The sequence below is a fragment of the Grosmannia clavigera genome (genome assembly GCF_000143105.1).
Source record: "Grosmannia clavigera kw1407 unplaced genomic scaffold GCSC_173, whole genome shotgun sequence".
NCBI classification, from domain to species: Eukaryota; Fungi; Ascomycota; class Sordariomycetes; order Ophiostomatales; family Ophiostomataceae; genus Leptographium; species Leptographium clavigerum.
The window spans coordinates 1510546-1534048 of record NW_014040765.1 but is presented as its reverse complement, the minus strand read 5'-3'; the positions used below and the strand labels follow the sequence as shown (position 1 = coordinate 1534048).

At 59.4% G+C, this 23503-nt stretch overlaps 6 protein-coding genes across 6 annotated transcripts; 3 read left to right on the top strand and 3 right to left on the bottom strand.

The window, feature by feature from the left end:
- Positions 1-57: 57 nt before the first annotated feature.
- Positions 58-393, top strand: CMQ_7707 (uncharacterized protein; the record flags this gene model as incomplete). Its single annotated transcript, XM_014314712.1, has 1 exon — positions 58-393. The coding sequence occupies one exon, from the start codon at positions 58-60 to the stop codon at positions 391-393; it is 336 nt and encodes a 111-aa protein (XP_014170187.1).
- A 797-nt stretch (positions 394-1190) lies between these two features.
- CMQ_7362 (microtubule associated protein) lies at positions 1191-2171 on the bottom strand (the record flags this gene model as incomplete). The annotated part of the gene is made up of 4 exons (XM_014314367.1): positions 1191-1726; positions 1806-1918; positions 2026-2097; positions 2158-2171. 4 exons carry the CDS (start codon positions 2169-2171, stop codon positions 1191-1193), a joined length of 735 nt encoding a protein of 244 aa, XP_014169842.1.
- Positions 2172-3291: 1120 nt separating this feature from the next.
- On the bottom strand, positions 3292-4536 carry CMQ_7179 (snare complex subunit; the record flags this gene model as incomplete). Its single annotated transcript, XM_014314184.1, has 2 exons — positions 3292-3605; positions 3804-4536. 2 exons carry the CDS (start codon positions 4534-4536, stop codon positions 3292-3294), a joined length of 1047 nt encoding a protein of 348 aa, XP_014169659.1.
- Positions 4537-8178: 3642 nt separating this feature from the next.
- On the top strand, positions 8179-9134 carry CMQ_7622 (uncharacterized protein; the record flags this gene model as incomplete). Its single annotated transcript, XM_014314627.1, has 2 exons — positions 8179-8641; positions 9127-9134. The coding sequence occupies 2 exons, from the start codon at positions 8179-8181 to the stop codon at positions 9132-9134; spliced, it is 471 nt and encodes a 156-aa protein (XP_014170102.1).
- Positions 9135-12075: 2941 nt separating this feature from the next.
- On the top strand, positions 12076-17324 carry CMQ_7651 (ATP-dependent RNA helicase; the record flags this gene model as incomplete). The annotated part of the gene is made up of 2 exons (XM_014314656.1): positions 12076-14532; positions 14928-17324. The coding sequence occupies 2 exons, from the start codon at positions 12076-12078 to the stop codon at positions 17322-17324; spliced, it is 4854 nt and encodes a 1617-aa protein (XP_014170131.1).
- Positions 17325-17597: 273 nt separating this feature from the next.
- CMQ_7146 (AMP-binding domain protein) lies at positions 17598-23438 on the bottom strand (the record flags this gene model as incomplete). The annotated part of the gene is made up of 4 exons (XM_014314151.1): positions 17598-18453; positions 18510-23195; positions 23279-23301; positions 23373-23438. The coding sequence occupies 4 exons, from the start codon at positions 23436-23438 to the stop codon at positions 17598-17600; spliced, it is 5631 nt and encodes a 1876-aa protein (XP_014169626.1).
- Positions 23439-23503: the final 65 nt, after the last annotated feature.

Genomic DNA, 23503 nt, shown 5'->3' with positions numbered 1-23503 from the left:
TGCCATTGTAGCGGGTCGCCTTTCAAAATACAGCCCGATGCCTCCACCTCTGATCCGATGCTGGTCCTGCAGCGGACCATGCTGTCTGTCGAAGACCACAGCTTTCTGACGGAATTCGTCCTGAATAGCTTTATGTCGTGGAGATCCGCCGACAGCGGCATGTCTGCTGATTATCTGGCGCAGCTCTTGGATATTTGGGATTATGCTGTTTTTCTGTTCTCGACCAGTCCCAGTCCCACTATCAACGGGACGGCACAGGACAACGTGGACACCTCTGTTGCCCCGTCGACCTCTACCGCTGTCTGTGACGCCCGGACTATATCGCTAGATCGTGTGTGGTCTGATGTCGGCCGTGGTGCTCTAGCAGCCTGTCTGGTGATCGGTCTTCTGTGACGTCTGGATGCGGAAAGAGGTTGTCTACCTTTTGCCTGGGGAGCCAGAGCTGCAGTTGGGCCTCTCGCCCTTACCAGTGCTAAGATGCTCGTGAGACCTACGAAGCTTACCCGTATTCACGTTTGAGACAAGTGTTTGCCAAAGAGGCATAAACCCTTAAGAACCGTAGATGTAGCCTCGTCCGCGAACTTTCCTTGGAGGAGTGCCATGTCCTCAGGCAGGGGAGCACAGAATGTCTTGAGCCAGTCGAATTTACCAACAAAAATCTTCTAGCTGGGCCATTCGCGCAACCGTTAAGGGCTGATGTTTTTTTTGGTAGGATAGTGCGACCAAGGTCAATTTCCTAATTCGGCACCTGGCCGTCAAAGCCTCGTCTAGAGACTTTGCCTAAGATGGCAGAGAGGATATAGCTCTAGCAGGCACTATATGCCAAAAACATAAGATAGCACGTGCAACACAGATGAGCCAGTGGTGTATTGGTGCCGACGAAACAGCCTCCATTCATTGTCCTTTCTACACTGGCAGTTAAATGCCATCCGTCCTTCATCCTATGCTGCCAGCGAATAGGCTAAGAACCGCTAGTGTCCAAGCCTCCTCCTTCCCAGCCAAACAAAAGGGCTTTGCATCTTTTAGTATCTATGCCCTATTCCCACAGTCCAGACCTGTTCTTCTTCTCGCCGCCTCAGCTCATGCTTCTCTTCCCCGACTATTAGCTCCCCCGCCCCTCTGACGTATTGTATGTGTGCACGCACGTATGGTGTGTGTGCGCGTCTGTACTGTCCCGGCTGTGTCGTTCTTTAAAACGTCTCCTGGTCGTCGACTGCGGCCTCCTCGGCCGGGATCTCGAAACCCTCCTCGGTGGAGTACAGGATGTTCTGGATGTGCTTGATCAAGCCGTCTTCCTGCTTCTCCAGCTCCGGGTCCTCCTCGACGGCCTGCTGGATCAGGAGCTCAATGTCGCGCAGCTTGCTAAAGTAAAAGTCGCGCTCGCGCTCCAGCCCGACAACGGTCTCCTTGAGCGTGGCGTTCTCCTGCTGCAGCGCCGCGCTGGCCACGCCGCCACCGATACCGCCGGTCTTGCCCAGCCGTGGACCGGTCGTTGGCGGCGTGCTGCCGGTCCTCCGCGCGCCCGCCGACACGGTCGCCCGAGACCCGCCGCCCGAGACGACAGGGGCGCCTTTTCGCCGTGCGACCGCGTCGTAGTCGCCGCCAGGGTAGTGCTGGTCCCAGTACCGCTTGGACCACTGCAGAAATTCGAGATTGTCCTGCATCTTGCACTTGACCAGAGCCTCGACCGGGATCGGCTTGTTCACCTGGTGCTTGGCAAACGAGTCTGCAGCGAGAACAAACAGGTTGCGGTTAGCCAGCCTTCCACGCATATATTTCCCCCTTCACTGCTCGGATCGACTGACTCTGTAGAACTTTGAAATTTGTTATATAGGCATATTCCGTGTTCACGTTGAACTTAACCCGGGACATGGGAATGTCGAGGAAGATGCTGTCAAAGACCTGGCAAAGGGCAGCTCTGCAGGCGACGTTGTTTGCGGTCAGCTTGAGTGGCTATACGTTCACGATACACATACGGGCATCAGAGGGGGAAACAGGAAGAGGCCCTGCCATGCCACCACGCACCCGGTTCCACACTGCTCGACTTTGGTGATGTTGAGCTGGAGCAGGCTGTTCAGCCATTGGATGAGTTCCTGTCTGGAGGTCGGGTCTCAGCAACGAAACTCCACGAAGCAATACCGGCTATGCAAGTCCTACCGTGATTCGCCCATGATTGCGGTTTGCGGTATCGTGCGCCTAGCGGACGCTTTGTAATGCTCGGACTGGTGACAGAGAGACGGGAGAGAGAGGATAGGGGCAGGTATTGAGGCGAGAACGAAGCGAGTTACAGATGCGGTAGGGTCTGATGGATGGTTCGTACAGGGGCGACCGTTTTTCTGATCGTTCCGTATCGATATGCGGGAAGGGAGCTGGTAATATGGAAGCAGACAAAGAGACACGCGCCGAAAGAAGCCGTTAGGTATTTTGCCAAAAGGATTTATTTCGTCAGTCGAAGTCTGCAAGGAGTCGGTCCAATCAACATAAACACGCTTCCTTGGTGGGGTAATTTTGTTCTATTCGCTTCCCGTTGCCTGTTGTTCAGGGGGGCAACGCCCAGTCGGCGGTTATTGGCCCGTGGGTCCTGCGGGACTTGCTTCCAGTCCCGTGACATGCTGACCTCGCCGAAGTCAGTCGCATAGTGAAGGCAGATTACAAGCAGATGAATGTCTAGGTTTTTCCAGCCAGCAGGCTAGATCGGATGTAGATCTGCCAGGCTGATGGCTCTGTATGATTGCATACAAATTTGCCCAAAGGGTGCCATCTGGGAGCTGCAGTTAACTCGTGCCCACTCCTGCGCAGAATACATTACACTGCCCAACCCGTGTGGGCTATCGCCACAATACTCCGTACTCGTATTCCCACTTCCCCTTTTCACGCTTTCACGCTTTCACATGCAGTACTAATTTCTCGCCAGCTGATTACTATGTCTGCGAAATGATCTTTGTATGATTGCTCGACTCTGGGAAATCCATAATATAAAGCTCCACCAGAGGCGCTGTCCATCCAAATGACTTATTAGATGCAAGTGTGTACGCAAAAATGTCTAAACTAAAACTAAAAAAAACAGAAGCCCGTCCGTGGTATAGGATAAGAGACAGAGAGAGAGAGAGATCAGGCGTCGGGTTCGCTTGCTATGTATGCCTTGGAAAGGTAATAATGTCGGAAAGCCAAAGGCAGAAAGCAGAGACGATGGTGAATGTGTTGTACAGGCGAGGTGTCGCATATGGGGAGTAACCGACCAGTCGTGGCTCTCATCGTCAGCACATGCGGGCCTAGTTGCCGTCTGGGACCTCAGCCTAGACGTCTGGTGCGCTCCTTGGCCACCCTGACCTTGTTGCTGACGCGCTCCGTGTCCTCATCCAGCTGTGTGAGCATGCCGATCTGCGTGTCGACCTCCTGCTTGATGGCGAGTCCGAGCTGGCGCTGTCTCTGCACGATCCGCGCCAGCGCCTCGACGTCCTGGTCCTGCTCGGCCATCATCTGTTTTTGCAGCTGTACGACGCCGTTGTTGTCGCGCTCGCGTGTCCGATCCGTCTCCGGCAGTGGAGCTCCGAGCACGCGGCCGCCAGCCCGGGCAGCCCCCCGGCCATTGCTGCTGGCAGCCCCTGAAAAGAGCGAAGCGCGGGCGCCAGTTTCCGGCGGTCCCATCCGCCCACTGCTGCTGCTGCTGCCAGCACCAACAGCGGCACCAGGACCACTGCCACCGTCGCCACCAGCAGCACCGCTACGCCCGCTGGCCAGGCTCGCGCTGAGCGTCTCGAGGCCGTCCTTGTCGACGCGTGCCGCCGCCACGAGGTCGCGACGCCGCCGCAGTTCGCCGTCGCCGAGTCGCTTGGCCTCCTGCAGCGTCTTGAGCCCAGTTGTCAGGGCGGCCAGCAGGCTGCCGGCCTTGACCAGCTCGCGCTTGGCGGCTGCACCGGCAGCGATGGCGGCGTAAGACGACGAGCCGGCCGCCGCCGACGAGCCAGACACGGCATCCGCTGCTGCATCGCGTCGCGCCAGCTGCAGTCGCGCGTCGTGCAGCGCCTTCTTCATCTCCTTGTGCAGGTCCAGCCAGGTGCCGGGATCGCCGGCAGCGGCGGCATTGGCAGCCGTCAGGCCAATGGCCGGCAGCCGAGACTCGAGCGAGCTGCCGTTGGTGTTTCCGCCGCTCGCCGTCGAGCCCGCGCTTCCGTTGACGACGCTCGGCAGGTTCAGAAAGGCCCGCCAGGCGCTCGTGTCGCGCCACCGGCGGTCCGGCGACTCTGCAATTGCGCGCAGGTACGCTTCCAGGCTCACCCGGCGCTCTTCCGTCAGCTCGGGCGAGTCTACGGTCCGGCGGAACCACGACTTGCCCGGCAGCGGCGCAGGCGCGGCCTCGCCGACCAGGTCCGTCAGCGCGCTGTGTAGCATGGCAAAATCGGTGTAGCGCTTCTGCACGACAAACGAGCGCAACGGCAGCCGCAGCGTGATGTTGTACAGCGTGTACGGCTTCGTGCCAGCCGACGCAGGGGCCGTTGACGTCGTCGGGATGGAGATCTCGACCGGTGGAGCCATGGCTCGTGGTGGGAGAGATGGTGGGAGCAACTCCCGCAAGAACTGTCGAAGGAGGAGATGGGAGACAGATGATGGTTTGGGATGCGCCGATTGAGGGCCGTCGACCGTAGGTGCCCGTGTCTTTTCGCCAAGACAATACCGAGTCGATGGCAGAGAAGGCCCAGATAGCGTGGCGAGTGAGACAGGTGATGCGACCGCTTCGTCGAGGGATTTGTCAAAGTATTAAGCTTGGTTGACGTAGGCAGCCGGGACAATTTAGAGATCCAGTCACCCGTTTAGCCCCTGGCTATGGAGCAACTATGGGCGTCAGACCGCTGAAAATGATTAGATATGGAGGCGGTGTCTCAGTTCACGTGACTCTTCTTGACCGCTGGATCTTATCTATTTTGCGCATACGGAGTATTACTCAGCATTATTCGCGGTTGCCTGTAATTTGGGGATGTATCTTACTCCGTTCGCGTAGGTATCTTGTCTTACGCGTAAATAACGGTAGAGGAGGCCGAATTCGTATGGAAAGTCCATGTTGGTTTGTCTGCCTCTTCGCTACTCTATACGAGTGCTCGCACGAGACATTCTTTTGATTGCCGATTGCAACCCTCACTACCCAGCTTCTTGTCGTAGGTAAGATACATACGGATTACACAGTAGTATCTGAAGAAACACGCCCAAGCTGTTCAGGCATCATGTCTCAATTCTTGTTTACGCGTCACACACGGAACAAATTACAACGTAGATATGGAGTACTCACGGAGTGTCAGGTGGCGCGTTCCCGTGGGATTACCTCCGCCTCGTCACATCCACTCCAGTTTCAAGGCCTATCATGAAGTCAGTCATAGACAAGCGCGTGCGGAACAATTGTGAACGAGATTGTACTCCATATGGTGTAAGGTTCATGCGCCATAGCGTACTTGTGCTACTACGGAGTACGTATGCGGTTGAGCATGCGGCTCTTCAAGACAAGGAGAAGGCGCCATAAAGACATACGGAGTACAGTTCATTTAACTTCTGGAAGCCTGGCCCGTTGTGCTTGCGCCCCACAAGTGCTCTTATTGCGAGGCTGGGCTGGGCCCGTTCGTCAAGGAGAGTATGCTGTACGTCGTACGCTCGTATGATGCATCGAATCGCCGATCGTTTTCTCCCTCTCCTTCCTCCTACCGTAAGACATCGTTCTTTAGAGCCAACGGCGGAGGGACGAGCCGGCTGTCTTGGCTCCTAGGTCCGTTGCTAGGCAACCTGTTTTATGGGGTCCACTACCCCTCCAAGACTTAGTGTGACACTGTACTATGTACGAGTACCGCTCTGTCCTCTTACTCGTAATAAATTGGCTACAGACCAGACTACTTCCGGGCGTTTCTGTGGACAAACACGAGGGATATTACCACCTATCGCAGCAATTGCAGCATGCGGAAAACGGACTTGAGTGCGAGCAAGGATGTCGATCTCGTTGCAGTAGCATGCACTGCCGTCACCATGCAAGCACTTTGCGACCCTCCTGTTCGCTTTGCGGATCCTAGCGGCTCATCACAGTCGTCAGATGGCACGGTGTTTTGACTGGACCAGGGTTCCAAAACTCGTCAAACTCGTCACAGCCAGTCGCCACACCATTGCTGCTCGGGGAGCCGGAAACTGGTCGCCGCTTCACGTTGACTGGAGAACAACAGTCGAAAAGGACAGGGAACCAAAAAAGAAGACAACAAAAAGCAAGAAGAACGAAGGCAAGCAAACAAGAAGTTGTTTCTGCCGCCGATGTAACTCACCGCTTCTTAATTTGTTTTAAGTAACCAGTCACCTCGCTTGTCTCGCGGAGTGGTGGGGACGCGAAGCAACAGAACCAGGTCGATGTCTTGGAGAGGAGACGCAAGACATTGGACAACACTGATATCCCGCACATGCGTGTAAGATACGATAATACGGTTACGAATTGTTACAGTCGGCTCGAGCAAAGCAACCAGGCAGGGGCGAGAAGGAGGGGAAATCCTGGATAGAGACGGACGAGGCAGGCAAATAAGAACAGTATGTCGTCAACAATGACACGGCGCAGCATTTCCACCGTCAAGCAAACAGGGTTGGACTGACAGCTGCCACTAGTAGTAGCACCCAACAGCCGCCAGTCTACCATCCACATTAACAGCACGCGGCTCTTCACGCTAGTAAAAGACGGCGCTCCCGGGGGAAAAATCTGCCTAGCAGTATTTTGCAAAACGAAGACTGTCATTTCCCAACAGAAGGTGTGTGGCAGCGCTTGCACAGACGTCGTACGAGAGATGAGCGACTTTCACCCGTACGCTGCCATTGCCCGCCAGACATTATTGCTCCGGACTTGGTATCTTGCACCCGTCCTGCACCTGCGGCCGGGCAGATGCATTGGCGACTACGTCGTACACGCATTTTCCGACGGCCTGGTCGAGTGATGACCCAGGCTGTTGAAGAGGCCATTTGTTTTCAGTGGGTCCTCTTTTCAGGGGGGCCAAGGGACGTGATTGCCCACTGCAGCGGCAGGTTTAGCACGCCCGTAGCCTGTCGCCCACAGGAAAAAGCTCCACGCGCTAGACCTAATCAGAGCGACTAGCTCCGCTTTTCAATTTCGTAATCCGAAGTAAACACAAATAACGAGGGAAAAACGTCTTTTGGTCAAGGCTTCGACCACTCTGTTGCCGTCAGGGCTGGCCGCCTCCTAACTGTGCCATTGTGAGAACTGACACTTTCCCGCATTCTTGTCGTTCCCGCTCCCCCCGGCCTTTCTCTTGCATTCCTCCCCATGTCCTATCGCCCCTGCGCATAATACTCTGTACTTCGTTTTTGCTGTTTTGCTGTGTTTCTGTCTCGCGCCTCTGTCGTCGTTAGATATAGGTTATGTTCAAAAAGGGGGCTGAGCATCTCTTCCGTTTCCAACTCGGTCAGTTTTGCCCACAGTTCTGCCCACAACCCGGCCATACCGGCGCGCACCATATATGGCTGACGACGAGGACCACCATAGCCGCCAGTAAGATACGATACGATACGATACGATACCTGTAGGTCCCACTCAACAGGGGATGTGGTCATTTACCATTCTGTGCTAGCCTGGCACATCGTCAATCGCCACCGTTCTCTTCTCGCTCCTACTCGTATGTAAGATATTTGTTGACATCCCGCCTAGAGTTTTTTATCGACGACACCTTGCACTTTTCCACAGCCAGACACTACAACATCTCGCCAACCCGCCTTGCATTTGTGCAACGAACGAGCTAGCCTTCCTGCTTCGCCCTCTTTTCCATTCTTACAATTGCATCAGCGCCTGGCGTTCCCTGCTCTGCGTTACCTCTGGTATATCTACTACCCTACTCTGCAAGCACGTCTTTCTGCATAATGTATGAACTGACATTCTTCTCCGATCTCAGGCACTGACGACCTTAACGACCTGCTTCTCGCGCCTCCTCTCCGCATGACTTGAACGAACCATAGACCTGTCTTCTTCTGCTCACCTCCGATTCCCAGATTCGACTCCACCGTTTGCCGACCTCCTGCTATAAGACACACTTCTTCCTCGCCCATTGCCCGACTGCTTCGGCGTATTGTCCTCACTTCGCTTCTGCCGCATACACCCACCTCAGAAACTGTCGAGGCATCTGTCGTTCTGGCTAGGCTCCATACTCCTAGAGGATGAGCGCTCCGCCCCCGCCTCCGCCCCATGGTGAGGCCCCGAAAACCACGGGCGGGAGCGGACTGCCACCGGGCAAATATGACATATTCGTCATCCCAGAGCACTCGGCCGGTGCGGGCTTCCTCTACCTGCCATCGCTGCGACCCAATATCAACAGCTTCGTTGCCGGTTTTGCTAGCGCCTTGGCCGTTGTTGCTGTTGGCCATACTTTGGCACCAGCATATAGGGTATGGTCGGCAAACTACCAGGGAATAGGAGACTTGGGGATGATGATGCTCGTGGTCGCTGTCGGGCTCGGCGCATGGGCACTTGGCCGCATACAAAACGACAAGTCGGGGTCCGGTGCTGGGACAGGCTTCAAACGAGGCTTTGATGGTTTTGGACAGGGCGGTGGGGCCGGCGCATATGCAGCGGGTGGTAACGCTGGTTACACCTCCGGCTCGACACCACAGCAAGGTCCCAGTGCGTCAAGTCAGCCACCGCCAAACAGCGGCGCACACCCTCGCTCTCCGCCTTCCGGACAAGGCCCACAGTCCGGTCCTGGGCAGTCGTGGTCCGACGATGCCAAAGCCTCTTGGCAGAAACATCAACAGGAACAGGAAGAGGAGGAGGAACGGGAACGGGAACGTGAGCGCCAGCAACAAGAACAGGAAGAGCAAGAGCGGAAGGTGAAAGAAGAACTCAAACGAAAGGAGAAGGAGGAGCAAGAGCGCAAGGACAGAGAGGAGCGACAACGAAAGCAAAAAGAAGAGCAGCGGCGCCAAGAGAGGGAAGAACGAAACCGGAAGGAGAGAGAAGACCAACAGCGAAAGGAAAAAGAGGAGCAAAAGCGCAAAGAGAGAGAGGAGCAAAAACGGAAGGATAGGGAAGCGCTACTAAGGAAGGAGAAGGAAGACCAACAGCGGAAAGAAAAGGAAGAGCAGCACCGCAAGGCAAAAGAAGAGCAGCACCGTAAGGATAAGGAAGAAAAGCATCGCCGGGACAAAGAAGAGCGGCAACGGCGGCTCAAAGAAGAGAAGCTGCGCAAGGAAAAGGAAGAACAGCAACGTCGGGAACTGGAGGAAAAGCTGCGGCGGGAGAGGGACGAGCAACAACGTCGGGAAGAGGCACGACTGCGGCGAGAGAAGGAGGAAGAGGAACGGCTGCGCCGTGAAAAGGAAGAAGAAGAACGACTGGAGAAGGAGAGACGGCAGCAACGGGAGAAGGAAGAGCAGGAGCAGCGGGAGAAGGAAGAGCGAGAGCAGCGAGAGAAGGAGCGCCTACAACGGGAAAGGGAACAACAACGACAGCAAGCAAAGGGGGCTTGGGAGAAGGCTCGCGAGGAAACGAGACGGCGGGAGGAAGAGCGAAAAGCACAAGAGGCGGAGAAGAAACGACGAGAGGAAATAGCGCAGAAACTAAAGGAGATGCGCGAGAGGGAAGCACGGGAGCGGGTGGAGCGAGAACGACGCGACAAAGCAGAGCGGGAACGACGGGAGAAGGAGGCGAAAGAGCGACAGGAACGAGAGTTGCGAGAGCGCTTGCAAAGGGAGCTTCTGGAAAAGGAGACGAAGGAACGGATAGAGAAGGAGCTGCGTCAGAAGATTGAGAAGGAGTTGCGGGAAAAAGAGCAAAAGGAAAGGGAGCAGCGGGCAAAGGAGCAGAAAGAAAGGGAACAGCGAGAAAAGGAGCGACGGGAAAAGGAGGATCGCGAACGGGATCAGCGAACCCGAGAGCTCAAGGAACGGATGGAACGAGAAGCGCGGGTGGCTCGCGAGCTGGCCGAGAAGGAGCGGATCAAGAAGGAAGAGGAAGAAGAGGAACGGAAGCGAGAACTGGAACGACTGTCGCGCAACCGGAGCACATATGCGTTTTCAGCAGTCGGCGAGCGGACGAACCCATGGCCCAACGGAAAGCCGGCAACAGCAACAGCTTCGAGCGTCAACGGCGCAAGACCAGCACCATCGCCGGCAGCTTCGAGTGTCAACGGCGCTCGACCGGCGCCGTCACCCAACAGATCGACAACGGCCAAGCCGGCGGCCCCTTCAACAGCAGCTCCTTCGTCGACAGGTGGCAGTGCCCGAGGTCCAGGACCGTCAACACCAAAACCGGCAGCCAAGCCGACAGCAGCAAAGCCATCCCCGGCCAAGGAGGAAGAAGAGGCGTACTCGTACCGGCCATACGACAAGCCGAAGCGACCAAATGCGGCACGCAAGAAGTCCGTCTCGGAGATGTCGGACACGTCATGGGCGCCATCACACTCGACAGCACGCACAACACCACCGCCATCGATGCGGTCGCCATACACGACCAACGACCCGGACAAGATCATGATCCGGGCCGTGTACGGGTTCTTGAACCAGTTTGCCAAGACGCCGTCGTCGCAGCTGCTCTCGGGCGTGGGCTCGGTGACGGACGGGCTCATTCTCCGGATCACGACCGAGGGCCTCTTCATCGACGACGACGTGCGCGGCGTGCCGCAGCGCGAATGGGATGTCAAGGCGTGGACGCTGAAGCTGGTAGAGGTATGGTGCCCCGCGCATGCTGTTGCTCTTGCGAATTCTGCGGCCAAGGAGAGTGAGGCGAAGCCGTCGGCGGCCAACGCGGCCAGCGGGACATACACGCATCGTTCAGCCTGGCGCAAGGCCACGGACGGCGTGCGTGGCGACCCGCGGCCGCTGACGGACGAGAGCGCTGATGCGTATCTGGCCGACCTGCTGCGGGAGTGCCAGTCGCTGTGCAGCCTGGGGCTGTGCGATACCGCGACCTGTTGTGCATTTGGTGATTCTGCGTCGTCTTCTGCGTCTGCTCATGAGAAAGCCTCGGGTTCGTCCACTAATTTGCGCAACCACGCACAGACGGGAGACTGGAAGGCCAAGGGCCTGCACGTGCTGCGTGCCACCGTGCGTGACCAGGAGGGCAAGCGTTTTATGTTTGTCGTCGGCCAGGAGGAGGCTTGGAAGGTCGGCGTCGGCCTTCAGCGTCTGCGTCGGGGGACTCAGGTGCGGTCGCTAGGCGTGGCCAGCATGAGTGCCCTGGAGGCGCGGACGACGCTTGAGCTGATGGGTTGGGGGTGAGGAAGGGGAGGGAAGAGGGAAGTGAAGGGTGAAGAGTGAGGGAGTGGACGGTGAAGAGGTGAGTGGAAAGATGAAGGAAAGAAGGAGGAAACGAAGTTATGTTCATGTCTTGTCTCCAGATACCCAATGTGCGTCCGCATGGCCCCAGTTGTTTGCCATCTGGAGTTTATATAGCCGCATAGCCAGCCAGTTTTTTTGTTTATGCGCAGGCCCCCGGCTGGAATGGTGGCGGGGGCATTGCTAAGAAGAAGGATAAACCAAAGAATAGACTGCCACGCATATTCAACTACCTCTGGAATGTGTCTGAAGTGGGTGGCCGGCTCGGTCGTAGAGATGGCTATGTTCATGCCAGTGTAGCGTCTAGTTCAGAGTCCAATACAGAGTACGGAGTATGCCAGACAATTATGCAGTACAAAAGCAATATGTGTGAAGACAGAAATATGGTGGCAATTATTCTGAAAGCAGATGAATTGTGTGCGTACTCTTTGCATTAGTAGCAGATACGCACAAGAGGTTGGTATCATCAATATCGCAAATAAGTCTAGCACCGACAATCCGGTCTCGTCTATCCTGATACCACCGGTCACGACCCTCCATTCGAGAGACAACTATCAAAGTCTTTCCGGACGTTTTTGAATGTTCTGGACGTTGCTATATCAATACGGGTCCGAAAGAGGTGGATACATATGACTAAGCAATATGGGCGGGACACCGCCCTTTTTTTTGTGGCAGAAAAAAAAAGCTCGATAGCAAGATGGATTTTTTCCTCGTCTTAGACGATATGCTGGGTCGGGGTGCCATACTTTTACGAGCCGAATAAATAACCGGCAATACAGCACAATGGCGTCCCAAAAACGCAAGGCGAGAAGCGATGATTTCTTCTACTACACACTCGAGGATGAGGAGGTTCTCGGCGACGCAGACAAGCCTGTGTCAAAGAAGGCCAAGAAGGCAGACGCTGTAGACGAAGAAGACGAGGGTGACGACGAGTTCGACCCGGGGTTTGAGTTTTTCGACGGCGGATCCGATATTGGATTTGAAGATGAAGAAGAAGCCCCTGCCAGTCACGGTCTGGAACTGAAGGGAGCAGAAAGAATTGTTGACCTGAACGAGCTCATCAAACAAAGACGAGAGCGGAAGGAAGAAGAGGCGAAGAAAGAAGCGGAAAAGAAGGAGAAGAAGGAGAAGAAGGCATCTGCCATTACCAGCAAGGACGATGAGGATGACGAAGAGGATGAGGATGAGGACGTTGACTTTGACGACGCCGACGATGAGGTGCTTGCAGCCGACGGATTCGGCATGGGTGCCGACTCAGACGAAGAGGAGGAGGAGGAGGAGGAAACAGAAGGCAAGAAAGGAAGTGACGAGGAGGAGGGGAGTGAGAAGGAGGATGAGGAGGATGAGGACGAGGACGATGCGGCATCGGACAACGACTCGGTGGCCACGCCGGTCGGTCATCCGGACGATAATAGTCGGGACGACGATGCATCGTCGGTGTCGTCGGATGAGGACATGGAGGAGCGAGCACGACAGGAGGAGTACTTTGCGGCAGGCGAGAAGGAGAAGAAGAAGAGCGGGTCGGGCAAAGGAGCGAACGGAGGAGCGAACGGATCGGACAAGACAGCGATGTCGTTCCAGGCGATGCGGCTGTTCTCACGACCGATTCTGCGGGGAATTGCGGCGGCCGGATTCGACACGCCGACGCAGATCCAGGCCAAGACGATTCCGTTTGGCATTGGGGGCCACGACGTGGTGGGCCAAGCAGTAACGGGATCAGGCAAGACGGCGGCATTCCTGCTGCCGATTTTGGAGCGGCTGCTGCACCGGCCGACGAACGTGCCGAAGACGCGGGTGGTGATCCTGACGCCGACGCGCGAGCTGGCGGTGCAATGCCACAAGGTGGCGGTGAAGCTGGCGGCGTTCACGCCGATCACGATGGCGCTGACGGTGGGCGGAACGTCGTTCAAGTCGTCGGAGGCAAGCCTCCGGTCGCGGCCGGACATTGTGATCGGCACGCCAGGACGGTTCATCGACCACATGCGCAACTCGCCGAGCTTTGCGGTGGACGGGGTAGAGATCCTGGTGCTGGACGAGGCGGACCGGATGTTGCAGGACGGGTTTGCGGACGAGCTGAACGAGATCGTGCAGACGCTGCCGCGAGGCCGACAGACGCTGCTCTTCTCGGCGACGATGGGGGCGTCGGTGGACCAGCTGATCCGGGTGGGGCTAAGCCGGCCGGTGCGGATTCAGGCGGACGACAAGTCGCGGACGGCGGGGACGTTGACGCAAGCGTTTGTGCGGCTGCGACAGGGACGCGAGGACCGGCGGCTGGGGTACCTGGTGGAGCTGTGCACAACGCTGTACCGAGACCACGCGATCATCTTTTTCCGGGAGAAGCGCAGCATCCACGAGGCGCGGATCGTGTTTGGGCTGCTAGGGCTGACGTGCGAGGAGCTGCACGGCAACATCAAGCAGGCGGAGCGGATTGCGAGTCTGGAGTCATTCCGGCGCGGCGAGGTGCAATTCCTGCTGGCGAGTGACCTGGCGTCGCGTGGACTGGACATCAAGGGCGTGGAGACGGTGATCAACTACGAGGTGCCGAAGAACCTGGACGATTACATCCACCGGATCGGGCGAACGGCGCGAGCAGGCCGGCGAGGTCTGGCGGTAACGATCGTGTCGGAGAAGGACCGCAAGTTTGTCAAGGAGGTGGTGAAGGCGATGCGGGCGGGAGGGGACAAGGAACAGAAAGAAAAGAAAGGCAAGACGGTGGGTGAGACAGGGTTGCCGATGCCGCAGCAGGTTCGGATCCGCAGCCAGCAGGTAGACCCAGCAGCAGCAGACCGGTGGCAGGCCAAGATCGATGCGATGGCTGAGGACGTGGCCGAGATCGTGGCGGAGGAGCGACAGGTGCGAGCGATGGCGCAGGCAGAGATGGAGGTGACGCGCGGAGAGAATTTGCTGAAGCACCGGGACGAGATCATGGCGCGACCGAAGCGGACCTGGTTCGAGAGCGGGCGCGACAAGGAGGCGAAGCGGCAGCTGCAGCGGCGCGAGGCGCAGGCGGAGCGGTCGGACGAGACCAAGAAATCGACGATGGAGCGGCTGCGTGACCAGCTCAAGGCAAAGCACGGTGGTAGTGGTTGGCTCAGCCGCAAGGACACCAAGAAGCTGGACGCCAAGAAGGACCGGCTCGAAGGCCTGGGCGGACGCAAGTTGAAGCAGGAGAAGAAGGAGCTGGGCGCCAGCGGCAACAACAAGGCGCGCGGCAAGGTCATCAAAGGCGGCAGCAAAAAGGTGAGCATGGGGCCCAAGGTGAAGGGGGGGAGACCGGGAGGGAAGCCGGGGGGAAGACCTGGAGGCAAACCAGAAGGCAGACCGGGCGGCCGATCTGAAGGGCGACCGGAGAGGTCAGGAGGAAAGCCAGGTGGGAGGCCGGGTGGGAAGCCGGGAGGGAAGCCAGCTGGAGGAAAAGGTCGAAGATAGAGGTTGTTAGTGGTAATGAGGTAGAAAAGAACCAAGATCAAGGATCACATGACAATACTCGTGACTACAGAATGTAACGCCTAGACTTGGGGGTAGTCCAACACTAATCTGACAGGCACGTACGGAGTACCCGTACTTGCGGAAGGAGCTTATGGTGGGCCTTAGGCAACAAGCTCATGACAGCTTCCCCTCTCTTTTCTCCACAGCAGCAAATACAAACGGATTGGTTAGAAAGCAAAGCACGCAGCGCCTCTGACAGCGGCTTTACGGACGACTGCAGCAGGTCCAGTGCACAGGCGCCCGCGATGGAGGAGCGCGGGTCTCGACGGCGGCGGCTGGCGGCAATGGCGGGCACGGTGTATCGAGCAGGCGTAGCGGCGGCCAGCGAGATCCGGGAGCAGTACAACAACAGCTCATGGGCACGAGAGGGCGAGGACGGAGGTGATGGCAGCAGCGGCGACACGGGCTTGGACGATGACCGGCCGCCGAGCATTCCGGGGGCATTTCCAGACGTGGCAATTGCGACGAGCGGCGACGCCCAGATGATCTTATTTCCCAACTACTCGATGCGGCACACGAGGCGATTCCGGGAAAGCGGAGTAGGTATTGTTGATCTGGACAGCAATGGAGGAAACGGGCTCGGGCTCGATGACGGAAGCATGGACTGGCACTACGAGTTTGCGCGGCGCGAGGACGAAAAGGCCGTGGTGGACGTGTATGTGCACGGCTGGATCTACCTGCCACAGCGAGGGCCGCTGAACCGGAAGAACCGGCTGCTGGTGGGCCTGGCACGACGGCTGAGCGGGATCACGGCAGCCCAGCAGCAGCAGCAAGTGCAGCAGCAGGCGGCCTTGGCGGCACAGCAGGCGGGCGAGCAGCAGCGGATTGCGCGCGAGGCGGCGGCAATTGAGCGGCGTGGCCAGGGCGAGAAGGAGGTGGCCACACGGGGAGGTTACAGCGAGACGGCCGAGAGGGCAGCACAGTACGACGACGACGAGATGACAGAGGCTTTTCGTCTGAGCAGCCAGACGGGCTTTCGTTCTCCTTCACCATCACCATCGCCGCCGACAACGACGACGACGACGACAAACTCACCGGCAACTGAGATGAGCGAGGCGGAGCTGGCCAGGGCCAACACGAACCTGATGGCGCGGCTCAGTCCGTTCCTGACGACGCCGGTAGTACAGCAGGCGGTGACGCTGTTCTTCTATAGCGCCACACAGTCACAGTCGCGCACGTTAGAGACCAGCGATGCCGGGCACTTTTCGGCCTGCACGCCGCTGGATTTTGTGCCGACGCACGTGCGGGTGTTGGTGCCGACGCTGGAGGGGGGTAATTGGGGTTCGGGAGGGGGGGCGAACGGGACCGGTTACGGCACCAGCAACGGGACCGGTTACGGAAGCCGGTCGCTGTCAGACCGTCCTCTCTCGGCCTCGCCCCTCTCAGCCGTGGCGCCCGTCAACCTGGTAGAGGACCGTGGCGTCAGCCTGATCAGCGACATTGACGACACGATCAAGACGTCCAACATTGCGCTGGGCACGCGCGAGATCTTCCGCAACACGTTTGTGCGCGAGCTGGACGGCATGGCCGTCGACGGGACGCAGACGTGGTACGGCCAGCTGCGACGGCTGGGCGTGCAGTTCCACTACTGCTCCAACAGCCCATGGCAGCTGTTCCCGATGCTGGCCACCTTTCTGGCCTGCAACGGCCTGCCGGCCGGGCCGCTGCATCTCAAGCAGTACAGCGGCATGCTGCAGGGCATCTTTGAGCCCGTGGCCGAGCGCAAGCGCGCCACCCTCGAGCGCATCCTGCGCGACTTTCCGCAGCGCCGCTTCCTGCTGGTCGGCGACTCGGGCGAGGCCGACCTGGAGGTCTACACCGAGCTCGTCCAGGCCCATCCAGGACGCGTGCTAGCCATCTTTATCCGCGACGTCACCACGCCAGAGCAGCCGGCCTCTCTGGAGGTACAGTCACAGTCACAGCCACAGCTAATACCACCACCACCACCACCACCACCACCACCACAACCAAGACCACCTCCCGGCCCTATCATGGGCACTCTCATCGACCTCGACGACGACCCTGGTGTTCGCACGGCTAGCCCGGCTTCGTCGTTGCGGCCACCCGGAAGCCGCAAGCCCGTACCGCCGCCGCGGCCCAAACCCGCGGCCCTGCGCGGCTCCATGACCGTGTCGTCTCCCTCGGTCGCAGTCGCCGTCTCGCCCGCCTCCCGTCCACTACCACCACCACCACCGCCGCCTCGACGCACCGCCACCGCCGGACCATCCGGCAGTCCCGTGCTGGGACCACAGTCGCAACGGCCGCCCCGACGTGTCCGCACCGGCGGTCTTGAACACCCGTCACCACCGCTCGGACAGGACGTGCCTCGGATACAGGCTCTCGCTCAAGAAGCGTTGCCAGCTCGGACACAGACCCCTCCGACCCAGACCCCCAATCGCAAAGTCGACCTGTGGCGCCGTCGGCTGGCCCGCGCAGAGGACGTGCTGATCCCCTTGGGCGTCGCGCTGTACACCTGGCGGCGCGGCCAGGACGTTGCCGCCGAAGCCGTAGGCATCGTCAGGACGGCACTGGACATGAGGTGAGAGTACGTAAGCAGACAGACTGGCTGCATCGACGAGGAAGGCGCGGGACGCGCACAATGGGAAGGCGCAACACATGTACATAGAAAAGGACACATTGACTCCATGGCCATCGTACGCATCCAATACAGTCGATCAAACACTCACATTACCGCTCCCATTCTCCCTTCAACAGTCCAACACCCCAACACCCATCACTGTCTTGTCATCCAACCCTAAATTACCTTTCTTTGTACTACGCAACCATGATACAGATCCAGATCGGACGCTCCCGCCTCACATCTTCCCGTTCAGGTCGTCTGCCAGATTCATCCCCATAATCGCCTCATGCGCCCAGTCCCCTTCGGCCTCACTCGACCGGCTACCCAAGGGACCGCCCATTCGCCATTCTTCACTCGTCGTCGGCCGTCCGTCCACGCCGGGCAGCATGATCTGCGGCGGCAGCTGCCACCCACCACCACCACTACCACCACCACTCGATCCAACCGTCGGCGGCCGCTCAAAGCTGCTGCCACCACCTAGCGAGTCCATGCGGGCTTGTGTCGGAGTCCGCCGGCTGCCATCGTTGCTGTCTTCATCGCCACCGTCGCCATACTGCGTGCCATACGCCACCTCGTCTGCCGGCATCTCAATCGCACCGCCCGCTGCATAACCTCCTCCATAGTAGCCGCTGCTGACGCGACGACCATTCTGGCCGCCACCATGCTCATGCTGCTGCTCTAGCTCGCGCTGTTCTAGGATCTGCGGTGGCGTCGGCGTCGATGGCGTCATGTCCAGGTTCCGCACGCTCGCAATCCCGCCGCCCGAGCTGCGCACGCTGTTGATACTCGTCCGGTGTGCTTCCAGCCCGCCGCCTGATGCGTCGTGTTCCGAAGCGTCTCCGTCCTTGATCGCAAACTGCGCCATCGTCCGCATCTTGCGCGACACCCAGTTGGCCAGGATCTTGCCGCGCTGCTTCTCGCCCAGTCTCGACCGCGGGAAGTCGCCGCGGTTGACAAACGCCACAATATCTGCCACCACCTGGTGCTCGTTGAGGATGGCGTTGACAATCACCGGCACCATCGATGCCAGGTACGACTTGCGTGCCACCTCGACGAGCACAACCAACAGTCCTCCAGCCTGGAACACAGCACTGTCTTGGTTAGCCTTGATTGAAACCGGAAAACAGAGCAGCAGACAGAAACTCACCATCCTCCGGGCACAATACTGCGGTGGCAACGCTCGACCGAGTTCTCAATATCCATGGGAAAGTGACTGAGCCCGTTGATCTCAAATGTCTCGCCAATGCTGCCCAGCACAAACAGCACCTGCATGTCGACCAATGCGCCGCTCGGCCCGATCGGCCGGCTGACGCTATGCAAGAAGCCCATGTCACCGGTGCGCACATACTGGATTGTCGGGTCACCATCGGCTGTCCGGCCATCGAACCGGTCCGCGTCAAAGGCGTCGCGCGAGCGGTAAAACGCCTTGACACATGCCTCCGAGTCCACCCAGATCTCACCATACTCACCGTCCAGACACAGCAACCGGCTCTCCGGGTTGACAATGGCAATCTGCGTCGACACCGGCACCATGCCCGAGTCCTGCACCAACAGCGCCCGTGGATTCGTATCTGGGTCTACCGGCAGCACCAAGCCGCGCCGCAGCGCCTTCGTGTCCAGCCACAGCTCGATCGGCTCGATGCACATGTACGACCGCGACGCGATCATCGGGTTCAGCACGTGCGAGTATACCGTGTTGATGGCCGTGCGGTCCAAACCGGCCGTGGCAAAGTGCAGCCGCACGCGCTGGAACACGTCCACGCGCGGCCGGCCCTCAGCCGCAATCATCATGTTCTTCATCTCGTGCATGGTGAAGCCCTTGCCCGGCATCACGGCCATGGCATGATCCAGCATCTGCGGCGTCGCATACGTGTCCTTGATCTTGTACCGCGACAGGATCAGGAATAGCGAGATCGGACTCTGGGCAAATTCCACCGGCGACAGCAGATACGTCGGCGTGCCAATATAGATGCCCATCAGACACGTGTGCACAAAACCGAGTCCGGTCGTGCTGCGCACGCAGCCCAGCACCGGCCGCGAGCTCGTCATCTGACACGTCTCCTTCTGCACCTTGCACATGCCCAGGATGGTGTCGTGGCTCAGCTGCACCGCCACGCGCCGCTGGTCCGGCGTCCAGTACGTCCAAATCAGCGCCGGGAAGCCCGGCTGTACCCAGGCCGGATCCATCTTCAGTCCCAGGTCGCGCATCCCGCTGCTCTGTTTCGACGGCCGCGACGTGTTGTACACGCCTGGCACCGCCACCTTGAGCACCTGCGCCGACTGTTTGATGTGCTGCGACACTGCCTTGATCTTCAGCAGGTGGTCGACGTCCTGGTTCACCAGCACCGCCTTGACCGTATAATCCGATACGAGGTGCAGGAACGCCGGCACATCCTCCGACAGCCGGTTCTGGTCCATCGGCGCCATTGGCACCACCACGATGCCCAGGTTGAAGCATGCGTGCACCGCAAACACAAAGTCCTCCGAGTGCGTGTACATCAGCACCGCATGGTCGCCCGCCCGCAGCTTCACCTTGTTCTTCAGATACACCGCTACGGCTGCCACCCGCGTGTCGAACTTCTTCCACGTGATGCCCTTGCCCTCTTTACCACGTCCGTCAATGGTACAGTACGCGAGCTCCTCGGCCTGGCGCGCCACCCGCCACTGGATCAGGTCCGTGATGCTGAGGAAGTTGTTGAGCGGCGTCGACGTCTTGTCGTCCATCACCACCTCGCGCCGATCGATGCCTGAGTACTGGTTGTCGGCGCCCTGCAGAATCTGCGCCCGCGAGTGCGACGCCAGTCCCGACCAGATCCCGCCGATCGGGTCCACGCCAAACGGCAGGTTGAGCACTGCGTGCTCTACCGCAAACTTGACGTGCACACACGCCAGGTTGCCCAGATCAAACTCGCGCCGGCACAGCATGTTGCCAATCTCGTGCCGGCCGTTCTTAAGCACGCGCGGCAGTGCATTGGGCGCCGTGATCATCACGCAGTACACCCGCAGGTTCTGTATCTGCATCAGCACGTCCATGCAGCGCTCGGCCAGCGAGTCGAGCAGGGCCGTGTCCAGCTGTCGCGGCGGGCCGCCCTGCGTCGCCGGTGCCGTCGAGGCCGCCGACGTCTCCAGCAGCACGATCGGCAGGTGCTCGTCGTTGACAAACACGTCAAAGGCCGAGCAGTCAAAGATCTTGGGCACCGACCGCATGATGGTGAAGACAATGTGCTGCACGAAAAAGTATCGGTACTCGACCACCTCGGCATCGCGCTCCACCCACTCGACCTTTTGCCGGATCCGGTCTTCGTACAGGCCCAGCACGAAGATCTTGCCCTCGATGATCGTGCCGAGAAGACCGGTGCGCAGAAATTCAGGCTCTACCGCCGTCGGAGTCGGGTGGCCGGGCTCGAACTTGTACGGCCGCGCGTGGAAGATCTGCTCCGTGTGTTTGGGCAGCGCCCAGAAGCCGCCCGAGAGCGAAGGTGAGTCCACCCAGATCTCGCCAACCGTGTGTGGCGATGACAGCAGGCAGTTCTCCGGGTCGACCACCGCCAACGTGGCGTCGGGGATGGGATAGCCGAAGGCTCCCACGCGCACCGTCCCGGTCTCGCTCTGCCGCTTGCGCGCCTCCTCGCCGACGGCCAGCACAACGACCTCGTTCGTCTTGAGCGCCTCGCTGTCGAGCAGCACCTCGCTCAGCTCGTTCTTGGCCCGCCGCTCCTTCTTGCTGGTCGTGCCGCCGCCGGCGAGCAGCGTGTCGAATCCGTTAGCCGGCTGGTCGGCACCGTCGGTCGAGGCGGCCCCGTCGCTTGTGTGGCTCGCATCGACCGTCCCCTCGCCCGTGTTCGCGCCATCGCCGACATCGAGCTTGAGCGGACAGCCCATGCGCTCCTCGCCGCCGAGCCAGTCGCGCACGCCGATCACCATGCCGCCGTGCTCAGGCAGGCACAGCATGGGCGCGACCACCTCGCGGGCGTGCAGATTCCGCAGTGGTCGCAGCCAGCGATCGGCCAGGACTTCGTGGAACTCGGGATCGACCGTCAGCGTATCGATGAGGCACAGCTTGACCGCCTGGAAGTTGGGCTCCATGCCCTTCTTGTAGTTGCGCGTCGTCATCGGGTCCTGCTGGTAGTTGTACACTGCCCGCTTCAGGCCGGGATAATCGGCCACCATGAGCGTCGCCCGATACTTGGAGATCAGGTGGGCATACAGACCGGCCACCTCGGTGGCCTTGTGCTCCATCCAGACGACGGTGTGGCCACCATACACGGCAAACAGCACGCCGAGGATCATGCCGATGCCCTGACGCGGATCCAGGTACGACAGCACGATCTCACTGCTGGCGCCGCCACCGATCAGCCGGCCATTCTTGTCGCGCAGCGAGCCGTTAAACGTGTCGGCCGGCTGGTTGCCCGGGACCGTGGACACGACAGCGCTCAGACAGGCCAGCTGGTGCATGATGGTGCGGTGGCTCAGCACGACGCCGCGCAGGTCGCCCGTGGGCGCCCGTGAGAACTCAATGTAAGCCAGGTCCGGCACCGACAGCGGCGCGGCATCGTCGTCTCTCTTCTTCGGGTGGTAGCTGCCAAATTCGTTGGTCTTCCACCACTCGACGCCCTTGGGCCAGGTCAACTTGTGCGTCGTGATGTCGCGCTGGAAGGCCTTGAGGTTGTTCTCCGTCGTCAGTGCCAGATGGGCCTGGGTCGAGGTCAGGATCAGGTTCAGTCGCTGGTAGTCGTTCAGCTCGTTGATCGGCACCGCCACCACACCCGCGATGAAGCAGCCGAGCAGGGCGATGGCGAACTCGATAATCTCCGAATCGCGGTAGACCAGAGCCACACGGTCGCCGCGGTACAGCGAGCTCTTGTCGCGGATCACCTGGGCCACCTTTTCGGCGCGCGACGCCAGCTTCTCCCACGTGATGGACGCGATTTCTTTGCCGCGGCTGTCGAGCACCCAGTACGCCGGCTTCTTGCCAATGATGTGGCCGCGGTGCCGCAGCACGGCCGCGATGTTGTCAAACCTAGACATGGGCGTATTGCTGTCGTGGGGGTCGTCGATGGCGAACGGTACCTCCCGCGGCTCCAGGGGCAACTGGTGTTCGAGGGCGTCGGCAGGGGGCAGGTCACGGGTCGTCAGCATGGGCGGTGCCATGGCCGCGGTTGGCGAGAAGGCGTCGCCGGTGGAATACCGCTGGCCAAAAAACGGCTCGCCGGCCCCGGAATAGCGCTGTGCACCGCCATACTCGGCTGGACCCTGGTCATAGGCCTGCTGGCCGGCAAAATCGGAAAAGTATGCCTGCGAATCCATCATCGTGTTGGAGCGACTGTCGTAGGGATTCTGCATGCTCTGCAGGCTCTGCAGGCGCGGATCGACAGCCCCTGAACCGGCATATCCACCATACTGCTGCTGGTCCGGGTTGAAGGCATAGTCTGTCGACAGCATGGTCGTCGTCCGGGAACGTTCGCTGCTAGCGGTGCCAGGCGGTGCCAGCGGCCGGCTATTCGGTGGTTGCGGCGTGGAAAAGAAGAGCGAATCATGGCCGCGGGAGTAGTCTGCCTGCTGGGCAGCAATGGGGCCTCCGGGGACGAGCAGAGCTGACGGATTCGGAGACGAGAGTCGGCCGGATTCGGACGCTGAGCTCAGCGACTGGGAATAGGGTCCGCCGGCGGAAGAGGTCGCATTGAGAGCGGCGTAGGAGGCAGCACGATGGCCAGCAGGAGAGACCTGGCCGGAACCGTCGGCGGAGGGAGTTTGTGATACTATGGAGGCGCGATGGTCGGAGAAGCCCAGAGGGCCAAATTGTGAGAGCAGCTGGGTTCGGCGCTTGTTGTACCTGGAGCGAGGCGAGATGTGAGCAGACGGATCGGCGGCAATGGACAGGCAGAGCAGAGCCAGACGGCGGCATCGCGTACGAACCCTTTTTGTGTGATGTCGCCCTCCTGTGCAGTTGCGGTCCGTTGTTAGCAAGAAGGACTAGTCGTCGGTGTTCTCGTTGGTTCTGCAAACGCACCTCTAGTTCCTTATCCAGCTCGTCGAGCTGTAGCTGCAGCTGCGGGTTGGAGCTCATTTCCGACATGGCTGTTGCCGTTGCCGTGGGCGGGGGCCAGGAGTGGCTGGCGGAAGCGAGATTGGATGCTGGCC